This window comes from Myripristis murdjan, chromosome 1 (genome assembly GCF_902150065.1).
Source record: "Myripristis murdjan chromosome 1, fMyrMur1.1, whole genome shotgun sequence".
Taxonomy (NCBI): domain Eukaryota; kingdom Metazoa; phylum Chordata; class Actinopteri; order Holocentriformes; family Holocentridae; genus Myripristis; species Myripristis murdjan.
The window spans coordinates 30,636,668-30,648,628 of NC_043980.1; the positions used below are offsets into that span (position 1 = coordinate 30,636,668).

The following is an 11,961-nucleotide window of genomic DNA, read 5'->3' on the forward strand; positions in this document are numbered from 1 at the left end:
GGTTGAGACCTTTCCAATGATTTATTTGGTGTAGTTCTATGACAAATTTTAAATTTTGACATGTCATTGCTGAGCCTTAGCCGAGGGTTAGTTTCACTGAGGATTTGATGTTTCAATGCATGAAATGAAAAGTCCTCTCTTTTTTTTTTTCTTTTTTTTGGGGTGTAAATATTGAAAGAAATACTATAATTGAATAATTTTGGATGAATTTACAACAAAACTAGTAAGTTTGGCACATTTTAAACATTCTTTTTCTGATAAATCTAAAGATCTTTCTGCTCAGACCTAACCCTAACCACTAAACTTTATGCATGTAGTGATAACCTGTATGATCAGCAGGTTTGCAGTTAGGCTAATATGAAAGTTTACTCATTTAGTCAATATGTCCACAAGCAAAACAAACAAACAAAGAGAAAATATCTTTTATTTAAAACATTTAAAACATAGCCATCGGCTGAGATACAGTATGACCATGAAATGTAAAATGAAATCTACAGAATATTATCTACAGTATATATAAAAATTTTACTGCAGTCAAAACCTAAATTACTCTGCATTTAGGTTGGTTAAGTGGAAAAAATAAACATTTTGATTGATTTGCTAAAATATTCGAGCCTACATGATTATCTAAGACAGGGGTCTTAAACTGATCGAGTGGTGGAGCAGGGACCCTCTTCAGTATATATTGTATAAAATTGTGTTTTATATTAAACTGGCCCTAATGACAGGTATAAATGTACCTTGTTATTGTGCATTCAATACTAAGCTATTCAAATAATACACAGGTTTATTTATTGAAGTTTTTATTTTAAATGTGCAAGGTAAAGTGGCAGCAAAAGGTAAAGTGATGGCCTATTAGTGCCACTGCCATGAATAAAAATATCTGTAACATTGCAAACAATTCTGAACTATTAAAATAATTAAGAGATTCATGTTTTTATTTGAAACATACATGTAGTAGGGGCATATTGAAAATTGTCTAATCAGCTGAAAATATCACGACCCCCCTGCAGTACCTACGCGGCCCCCCTAGAGGTCACCGAGGTAAATAAAAGGCAAATACTGAATAGCAGGAACTATGTAGAAATTGAACAGCGGGGAAAACACAGCAGTAGAGCCACATTATCATATGCTGCAGCACAAGAAGCTCATGATCTTGAGTGTATGTGCGAGTGCTGGGAACTGTATGCTGCCCTGCATCACAGGGCTGAAATAAACACAACAACAATAGGCAAACAACCAGGTAGACTTTTATTAAGAGAATACTGTATATGAAACTTTTACAATGAAATAAATAGTCAGGATGTTTCTAAATGCTTAAACTCAGGGATAGAGCTGTTACTTTACAGTCTATCATACTTTAATGCCAGGTTGAACAGGCTGACTATGGAGAGTGATGGGCATCTCTTCAAGATATTTTGGCACTCTGGCAACTTTACTGTGATGAGGCTTCTTTCCTGTAGAGGGTGATACACTAAGGCAGAAGCCTCTCTATCTCTCTCTCTGAGAAAAGTACTTGGCAGTCACTGAACAGTTGCAGGTAATATGCAAAAGAGAGAAGAAAGAAAGAGTCATCAGTGCTGTGAAAATGCAGAGGTGTGACTGCAAATGTGCTAACTAACTGCAAACATAGGGTGAGTTTCTCTATGTATCTAAGTAAGATTTACATATTTAAAGCAAGTTGAATCTGTAAATGTCACATTGTGCAAATGTCACATTGTTTGTGCTACCACCTAGTTTGATTATGAATATTCTTGTCAGTTTTCATGCAGCACATGCTCATATAACAATCAACAAAACCTGTTTTTATCAAACAGTTATATGAACTGTTACGGAATTGGATTATTACTTCGACATTGTCGACCGTATGTTTGCTGCAATTTGGACTATTGAGAAATGCCATCACAAAATCAGTCTAACCAAAACTAAATTTCTCTTAGCAGGTATACATTTCTATATTACATACAAGTTTCTTTAAAATTCAAAATAGCCAGGCTTATGAGGTTGCATGATATACAGTGGGAAGACATTTTATGCTTCCTCCATCGGTTTCCTTCCTAGGTATCCATTTGACTTTTGAGCTCGGCTCATTTTTATCCTTTATTTACCCTGGTAGTACGTTGAGCATGTGTGCTCTTTTTCAGAAACTCCCTGCAACGCATGCACACAGTTCCACAATCACCGTCTGCACTGATAGCCACTGAGAAGCTGTTTGGGGGTTAAGTGCCTTGCTCAAGGGCACATCAGCTGTGGGTATTGAAGGAGGGAAGAGCGCCGTTCATTCGCTCCCCCAACCACATTTTTCCTGCCAGTGCTGGGTTCAAACCAGCCACAAGCCCGCCTCTCCATCCTTTAGGCCGCGGCTGCCTTGTGTTGCAGGTGTCTGTGTTTGCTCTCTTGGTCCTTGCTTCCTTGCAGGCTCTTGGCATAATGTGATCTCCAGTCTCTCTCAAAAGCAGCCTTGATGTGCTCCAGTATCGTCACTCCCCTGTCCTTAAGACTAGATTTCATTTTGAGCACCAGCCCAACTCCTGCATTAACGGCAAAGTCACTCCCCACCCAGTCATGGTTCCCTGTGGACAAACAGTAAACATCAGAGATGGTAGAGAAGGAAACAAACCAGTGATGTCCCAAGTAAAATGCTTGTAAACATGTAGCACATACCTCACCATATTCTTAGCAAATACTCAGCTTGAACTGGCCCAACAGCTTGTGCTGTACTGTTACTGTTTGTGTGTGTAATAATACAGGCGTGTGTATGAGAGCAAAACATGTATTCTTTTTAAATATATAGTTAACCTATACAATATCAAAATGCTGAAATTGCATGTAAATGCACAATACATTGCCTACCAATGTAGGCAGCGTTGTCGGTCACCATGTACTTGTTGTGGTTGAGTCCGTGTTGAATGTCATCCCTCCGCTCCTTATGACTGAAAAACTTCTGCAAAAATAAAATTGTACTCAGTCAATATGAAAAGGAAGTTTGTATCATGGTGAAAACTGATATTTCTTATAATGCTTGTGGTGTGACTAAGAAAGAGATGTCAGAGATACATTTACAGTTTGTTTCATCTGGCCCCTAAAATGTTTTGAAGGGAAAGGAGGGGAAAAAAAACAAATAAACATATTTCTAAATCAAAATATTATTTTTTAAAATTGAAATATTTGCCTCTAATTATTATCAGCTGTGTGTAAAAAATAAGAGGTTTCTATGATAAGTTGCTAAATTATGGACGTGACACTACAAACTACCCATTGGCCAGAAGTAAAGGAAAAATCCCCAGGCTAGTTGCTGCACTGTCCGTCACTATGTAATTCTACATTACGCGTTATTTTGATGTGCCAACATGCATTTTCAAACTGACTGATTTAAAATAATAAATCAGAAAGTAGCCTAAAATATCCATGTGTCGACTCGAGTCATATTGACGCTACCAAAAAATACTACGCCCACGTTTGAACAAATTGCAGCCCACTACCTAACATGAATCTGACATCCCTGGACGAAGAGATGAAGCCCTATACACTCTTTTTGAGAATACTGTGTTCATTCACTCACCACCTCCAGTGAACAGTTGTGCAGATGCAGGCACAGCGATTTGAGGGAGGTCACAAAGTTAAAGGTGAGGGGGTTGGTCTGTCTCCAAAAGCTTATCAGGAGGCGCACCCGGACTCCTCTCAGCACCACGGCTTCCCTGATCACCTCATCAATGAGGGACCAGTATCTGTGCATGGAGCTCATGTTACTAGACATCACATATTGCAGCATAAAGGCACCAGCAACACATATGAATCTCAAATGCAAGCGGGGGAGGATAATTTTCACTTGATAGCAATGTTTTTCATTTGCCTTGTCATTTCCAGAAAAATCTTTGCTTGACTTTTGGTGGTGTAAGATTTTGAAAGCAGAGATAAAACACAAGTAGGCACATTTACACATCCATGTATAAGCTGGGGGTGACATGAGTCAGATATATTACAATTTGAAGGAACATATTTATCCAAGCATGCGCATGTGACAAGAGTCAACCTGGGAAATAATGTCACAAGAAACGATGCCTGAATGTCAAAAGCGCTTAAACATGCAGTGGGTTTTAATGCTGAATGCTTTACCTTGTGACTGAGGTCCCTCTGAACCTCCTGCTCACTAGAGGGAGGTAGTCCGTCACGGATATGAAGATAAATGTCTTTGCGCTCTGGATGACGTGATGGATGGCGTCTACATCTCTGGTTCGATCTTTAGGGCAAAAGAGCTCAGGGGAGGTCTGCGGAAAGGATACATCACGTAGACAAGTTTGCACACTGCATGATATGTAACGACTGTGGAGGCTGACTATAACACATCGGACAACAGAGCTTTTCATTTTCGTGACTTTTCACTATTGTTTTTCTCCGAGCTGACAACATTTCCCAATTTATGCCTGCCTGAAATTTTTTCCACTAATAGAAATAAAGTGACTGTGCCTTCCCATGTTCAAAACGATTCAGTTTCTGCTGCGGTGTAATGAGATTTTGAAAGAGAGAGAGAGTGTGTGTGGCAAGAAAAACAAGAAGGCATATCTCCAGATGCATGTATCATTATCAGAGCTCAGGCAGGTTGGGGTTGCCAGCAGCCTATCACAGTATGGCTCCATTACTTCCTATAGGATGATAAATGTTCCCTGTGCAACTGATAAGCATCTTGTCACTTGGAGGGTAGCAAGATTCATTACTGTCAAATTAGACCGAGGTATTGAGATATTCTGATTCAAGGCTTCTTTCAACGTGATATTATCATGATTAATCACCTCATATGTGTGTCTTTTATTAATGGATGATGAAGATAACTTTTGGGAAGACGTTCACCATCTAGTCAGGAGTCAGGAAATTGGGGCCTTAAAGGAATACTCCAACGATTTGGGCAACATTTTTCCGACTTACCCAGGCTAACACAAGATGTTCAATACCATTTTCCCCTCTGTACTTCCAGTGGTTTGATTCCTGTGGGTAGCACTTTGTGTTAGCTTAGCATAAAGACTTCCACTGGAATTACAAAGGTGAAAATGGTATGAAACATCTTTTCTCAGTCTGGGTAAATCAGAAAAAGGGGTATTTTGCCCAAAATGTTGGAGTATTCCTGTAAGAAGTATACAAGTATAAAGACTAATCTTGGGCTCCAGTAATGAGGTGAACTTGGAGTATATATCACCACCAGACACAGATAAGTGTAAGAATTTATTGCAACCCACATTGCATTGCATCATAGTGTGTTTTGTATTGCACTGAATTCTTGCCTTTGACTGTGTACAGAGTTCAATAATGTGATAACATGACACTGTAACATAACAAAGGCGTTTCTCACAGACACGTAAGCGGCGGCCTGGGTGTCATTGAGCTGCAGCTCCAGGGCGTTGTCCTTGCCGTAGAGGGCAGTGACTCTCTTTGACCAGATGGAGGGGATGTAGTCTCTGTCCTGGAGCTGCCAGTAGAAGGAGAAGACTCGGTGGAGGTCCAGAGCCAGACAGCTGCAGTTAAACACCATCACCCCCAGCTCTTTCCTCTGTGGGGTGAAGGAGAGGAGCGCAGGGGAAAGGGTGAAGCAGCAAGAACAGATGTCAGGTGAATGAGGGTACACTAGTTGGATGCGTGTGCTTCGGACGTGTCAGAGGATGCAGAAAGGGCATAGAAGTAGATAACAGGTCAGTGTTAAGGTGGCGTTTCCAAGTAGTGACTTTCAGAGAATAATAACACTGTGTTGAGGGATTTATACCTAATGCTTGTTTGATGACTATTTTACAGCATAACTGTAATGACAGAACAGGATCAGGTTGTCTCCTTGACTGAGATAACTTCTAACAAGCAAAAAACAGACAGTGAGCAAGAGATAATAATTCTAAATATACTCTTGCTCGGTCATTGACTGCAAAGCAGAAAATTGTTTGGTGTTTATTCTATTTTGGTGTGTGACCCAGAAAGATGCACCCAAATGATTTAATGTTTTCTGTGAAATGTCTGACAGATTCCTTCCTTTCTGCCTGTCTGTCTTCCTCCTTGTCTCGCTGTCTGTCTCTTATCCTGCTGTGCGAGTGGGTGAGCGCACCCAAGCATGCATGCGTGCCCGTGTGCACGCTCGTTCACGCACACACACTCATTCGAACACATGCCTTCCTCCAGGCTCCTTAGTTAATTACACTCAACAGTAGTTCCTCCTCCAGCCGGTGCTGAAGCATGAAAAGTGCCAGGTAATCACTTCAAACTACAGTATGCTAATGCTCTGTGCTACCTTGTACAGCACTCCCCATTGTGAATCCCATGCTAAATGCGAAGTGAAATGGTACATGTCTTTCTGCCCTGCCTGAGACAGCAATCTTAAATCATCCCAGATGATCATTAAGAACTGCTGCTGTAATTGCATTAAAAGACAGGTGAACATTAGTACTACAGCGTGTTAACTTCTGCTATTTGCAAAGTCCCTGTGGTACGCAAAGGTCATCATTTAATTCAACTTAATATCTGAGAGAATGAGAGCTCATACTGCCTGCTATTTATCAGCCATTTGGAATATTCCACTGAGAGCGTTTCATTTAATGGCAGTAAAATGCTGGATCTTAATTGCAAGAACAAATGATACCTGAGTACAGACACTCGATTATCCACTGATACTTGTTTTTCTACCTTCATACTGCACAGGATATGAAGGTGATGCCACACAGCTTTTGCTTATTGTCTGTGTTTGCAGTCAGTACCTTGGAGAGTGACCTCCAGTCCATATCGCCGCTCCCAATGTAAATGTGCTTCCGATCCACAATCCAAAATGAGGAATGCAGCCCCCCTCTAGTCAGAACTGTCATATTAACAAAGCGAACCTCTGCGTCTAGAGACGGAGAGACAGAGACGGATTGGTATTAGAGCATATGCAAGCAAAGAGACAGAAAAAGGGAAAGTTCAAGGAAAAGGAAAAGTGCCAGTTGGCCTTGGACTGTCGAACAGACATGAGGGCAAAGCAGGCAGATGAGCACAGAGGCAAAGGCTTTGGCAGGAAACTAGTCAGAGACATTTGCACATTCATGATTTTTGACCTTGGTGGTGAAATTTGGTGGAGACAAAGGTTGTCTAACTTGTCCTGTGGAGCTGCTGAGTGGTGAATGGTGTAAATGAGCTTGCATCGTTTTGCCTTGAGACAAATCAGAAGTGCTGTATGCAGTACGTAATCAAATATACACAATGTGATGCAGACCCACAACAGGCTAACTGAAAAACACTAAACACGTCATAGGATAGGACGACAGGAATCTGTGTTTTGTTAAGATTTAGTTTATACACCACAATTTAGGTTCATCTTAGCGACTGATGACAGCTCCATGGTCTGAGGTGTTTTAAATCTTGACAGCGGTTTCGGTGCGAATGATAAAGTGACATAACAAATGTCTTTCATCAAATACAAATGTGACAGTCACTCACCGCGGTCTGCCAAGGTCCTCAGCTCAGCAGAGTTAGTCAGGCTGCTGGCAATCTTTAGTTTAACCCCACGAGATTTCAGGCTGAGCAGTCGCTGGAACAAAAGCTGACCCTGAGGACGACAGTGATGTGTTATTGTTGTTGAACATTTGTGCAGGATGTCCTCCACCCCAACTATTTCCAGATCTCTGACTCTTTTTTTAAAAAATCTCAACAGGCCTAACCCGATTAAAGATTACCTACAAGAAAATGACTTGCATTATCTCTCACATAGGACAGTTGGACTCTCTGCTGTGATTTTCTACCTGTTTGGCCATGTTTGGCCATGTTTCCATATCCCAGGAGTTTAAATCCCAGACAGGTGACACGACTTCAACTGAGTGCTTTGCCTGGTCCAACAGGGTGTGGAAGCCCACAGAGAGAGGGAGGTGCAATCTACCGTTCATGGGGAGGAGGAGGTCATCTGGAATGTTCTCCACGAGCACAATGCTGAAAGTAACAAGGGCTTTTAATAATACTGCATAGAAATATTATTCAATATACCGCCGCAAACCCTTAGCAACTGGTGGCATATCTGACCTATATTGCATTAGTGAGGTGAAGGTACCTGAATTGGATACAATATTTTCTTTGAGGAGAGACTATTTTCGCCTTGTCTTGTTATATTATCATCACACTCGCAGTGCCCCTTACCGGCAGTTTCTGCTGCAGTTCTCCTCGGTGATGCCGTCCTCATCGTCCCCCCACACGTTCACTGATGAGAAGATCAGTGCCACCAACACAGCAAAGCAACAGAGCAGGGCAAAGATGGCGATGCACTTCTGCTGGGACTGTGAAATGAGTGAAACACATGCACACAGACAGAAAATGCACATCATGCACATACATATCTTAAATTTTCCCTTATTAAGCTACAGGGTTCTGTTTGTGACAAAATTACGTTTCATATGGTACTGTGCTCATATGGTGTTGTTACTATTTATCTGCCATGTACATTGTTCTTTTTAGTTGTCTGTGTTTTTTGTCCTTGTGTTGTCTTGGGTGGTTGTTAGATATTACCTTTTGTCAAAAATTTCCATCATTCTTACCCATGCACTGTTTATCGCTTTGCATCCATGGATCTGGTTTTGTGTATCATTAATGTTTATCAGTTTAAGTTGTCCTTTTTTTCTGGTTAGCTATAGGCTGCAAAATTCAAGGCAGTTGTTCATCTCGTTGAAATGTGGTAAAGTGCTTAATGCAGTAACTTATTTTTATTGTCATAATATCTTACATTATTGCACTATGATAATAGCCTCTCATTAAATCCCTTATAGCTCATGCTGTAGAGCCACGTCTCAATATCTGAAAACGATGACATAGCCTTTAGTAAAAATGCATTTTACAACTGAACAATACCATATGCCACAGCAATATGCAATATTGTGCAATTTATGCACAAATGGAAACCCATATTTTGGTGGCCATAAAAAAATTGCTGGCGTAATTGCGTAAAAGGCACAGGTGTTAAGATTATAGAATAGCAGTATATATCGACTGCAGCTGTCTTATTGATCACAGGTCGGCTGTCTTCCCCCTGTTACACAGGAGGTTGTCTTTAACAATAACAGGTCCTTTAAAGAGACAAAAGCCAGGCATATAGACATTGACGTGCCAATTAGTTTTGGGCGGTGTACAAAAGTAAAAAGGAATTACTGGCAATTAAATTTTGATGGCCTTAATTGATAGAATTGATTAAAGGTCAAGATTCCAAATCAATACAACAAGAGCTATACATCTCCTTTTAACAGTGGATCCCTGGGGTGCAAAGGAATTCAATACTGTGAAGCAAAGCCCCCACCGAGCCCCCAAAAAAAAATTTATTTCACAAATCCCACTTTATGCCATGGAGCAGAGGACAAGCGAAGTGGAACGCTCTTCAACTGAAGGCGAATTGATTCACAGTAAAGCTCCAGTATAAGGAACAGGGAAGGCCTCTGGTACATGTGTCAGGACGGATCGGGCCCACACTGTTTTTCATAAGCAAGAACAAATGCTGCTTTTGTGTGTGTGTGCGTGTGTGTGTATGCATGAGTATGCCGTGTATGTGTGTTTTCAACCTATGTGAGGTTACAATGAGGCGTGTGTGTGTGTGTGTATGTGTGTGCATGTTGGGGGGGGTCAATGTGATTAATGGTTAATGCAGAAGCCCCCCTCCCCTGATCCATTCTGAGGAGCCTTGATTTGCTTGTTGTAAAGATGCAGTTAGGCACCTCTGTTTTGCTTACAACCGCAGATTTTCACCATCTCCTTCCCCCCCACCTTGTTTGTCTTTGGGTTGCACTTTGTTGAGCTGTCAACATCACATTACATATTCCCTTTCATGATGTTACGCAGATCAATCAAATAAATAATAGGCCTGCACCGCTGATTACATTTGGAAGTGTATGCAGCAGCTGTGTCCTTCTTTGGTAGTTTTTCCTCAAATCGCTCGGTGAAAGATGACGCCACGCTGCGACTTTTTCCCCAAATTTTTGACAGTGAGACAAAGAAAAACATTATTCAGCACTATGCTATGGAGAAGACGTGGGGCAGTCTCTGTGGGAAACACTTTTGACCCCTTGTCCTGCTCGCCTCTCCGCTGTCTGTCTCAGGCAACGAAGCTGAAAGAGAAGAGCCGGCCAGATACACTTTGCACTGTTCTGCTGCCCGCTGGGACGACTGATTCTTCATTACGTTTAGCAGAGTCAAGGACCATGCTTTTTAAGTGTTTATGTCTGCTGGGGAACAAAGCCTCATGATACACAGCAAGTCTGACAGGACCAGAGACAGATGAACAGGTCTTGACACAGATTAAAACATATTGAACCACTTGGCTTGCCTTTGGGGAAAAAAAAAAAAAAAAAAAAAAAACATCTTGGACATGTGATGACAAACATTTATTCTCAACAGGCTATTAAACCGTTACCTGCACGCAGCTATCACAATTTATTGTACACATCTGCCTTTTCATTGGATGACTGGAGAAGCCATTAAAATCTCATTCAGAGAAATGAACTGAAGACTTTATCAAGCATCAAAGTACCGCAAGCCAGTGAAACAGAGCTAAACATGCAAATTGCAGAGACCCTCCAATTAAAAGTGTCCCGTCACATATCGTGCAACATTAAAAGCATTGAGACAGAAGAAGAGAAATAGCTGAGGACTGTTCAACCTCACCTTCAAGGGCTCCTGTGTGGTTGACCCTGCCATGTCTTCTTTAAACCACTCGGCTCAGTTACATTTCTCTGTCCATCTGTCTTTTTGTTTTTCTAACCCCCCCCCCCACCTGCCCAGAAACTCTGCCCCCCTCTAAGGCGCTTACACTCTACCACTGTCCTCACATTGCCGCTGCTGCCTCAGTGTCCTGGATGCTGTGCTTGCTGTTAGGTGGGTGCCCCGCTGTTCTGGGTCCGTCCCGTGTCCAGACATGGTCCTTCCAGCCACAGACGGTGTGTGTGTGTGTGTGTGACAAGGAAAGAGAGAGAGAGATGATGTGTGTGAGCCTCTCTGTGTGTGCTGCTCACCCTCCACTTCTCCACACTAATACAGTAGAGGCAGTGAGAGTTATAGAGAGGAAGACTGGCCCCTCCTGCTCAAACGTCCAATACAAAGCTGTAGCTCCGAGCCCCGGGCCACCCCCCTTCCTCTCCTCCTCCCTGCTCTTCCTCTTCCCTGTGCCCTCCTCTTTTATCTGCCTTGTGAACAAAACTCATCTGGCAGAAGGCGGTTGGGCTTGGCACACAGGGAGGGATGCAGAAACATGCCACCGGCTGATCCATGCAGTGACAGCTGCGGCTGTGCAACTCCCAAAATGTTCTGAACTCATTAGGTCCGACCTGCCTCCTTTGTACATCTACACACACACACACACACACACACACACACACATATGCACCCATAATTTGCTCTGTTCAGACAACAACAGGCTGAACAATCAATCTCCAACTAAAAAAAAATGCTTTAAAATCCCAATTAATAGCTTCACTTGATGACATAGCTGTACATGAGCAATACTGTGTGCTTTATTGTGTTTTAATCACTTGAATTAAAATGTTATTCATAACGCACCAGGCTCCAGTACAATCAGTCACATTTTATTTCCACATATCTAAAGATATATACCTGCCTATGCCTACTGCACACAAGTATATAGAAGGCCTTATTGGGGGAAAATAAAACAAGAAACCGCTTTTACCTTCATTTTTATCTGCCCCATTTTTCTCAGAGGTAAATGCAGCATTGCTTTAATGCTTCAAAATGGCCTAAAGGGGAAAGAGAGAGAAATGAAAGGAAGAGGGAGAGAGAGGGGGGAAAGAGAGAATGTCTCTATATGTTCAGGTGTGTCTTTCATTGTTTCTGGTGAGAAAGAGGAAGTGGAGAAGTTCTCCTTTCTTGTAACTTATAGCAGTTTTATGACCGACAAACCTCCAGAGTCAAAACGCCATCTGCTACAGTGATGCAAAAACCTTACCTTACTTTATATTGTTCACTATGTTACAT

General features: G+C 41.7%; 1 protein-coding gene across 1 annotated transcript; it reads right to left on the bottom strand.

The window, feature by feature from the left end:
• Positions 1-1,995: 1,995 nt before the first annotated feature.
• On the bottom strand, positions 1,996-10,916 carry LOC115363645 (inactive phospholipase D5-like). The gene is made up of 10 exons (XM_030057919.1): positions 10,639-10,916; positions 8,134-8,270; positions 7,746-7,929; positions 7,444-7,552; positions 6,729-6,856; positions 5,345-5,542; positions 4,117-4,268; positions 3,563-3,728; positions 2,854-2,944; positions 1,996-2,573 (listed from the first exon to the last, which is right to left on the bottom strand). The coding sequence occupies exons 1-10, from the start codon at positions 10,669-10,671 to the stop codon at positions 2,353-2,355; spliced, it is 1,419 nt and encodes a 472-aa protein (XP_029913779.1). The 5' UTR covers positions 10,672-10,916; the 3' UTR covers positions 1,996-2,352.
• Positions 10,917-11,961: the final 1,045 nt, after the last annotated feature.

Coding starts and splice junctions, on each gene's coding strand:
- LOC115363645 (XM_030057919.1), bottom strand. CDS start 10,671: ATGGCAGGGTCAACCACACAGGAGCCCTTGAAG. Junction 7,930..8,133: donor AACTGCAGCAGAAACTGCCG/GTAAGGGGCACT, acceptor TGTTACTTTCAG/CATTGTGCTCGTGGAGAACA. Junction 4,269..5,344: donor AGGCCGCCGCTTACGTGTCT/GTGAGAAACGCC, acceptor TCCTTTCCGCAG/ACCTCCCCTGAGCTCTTTTG.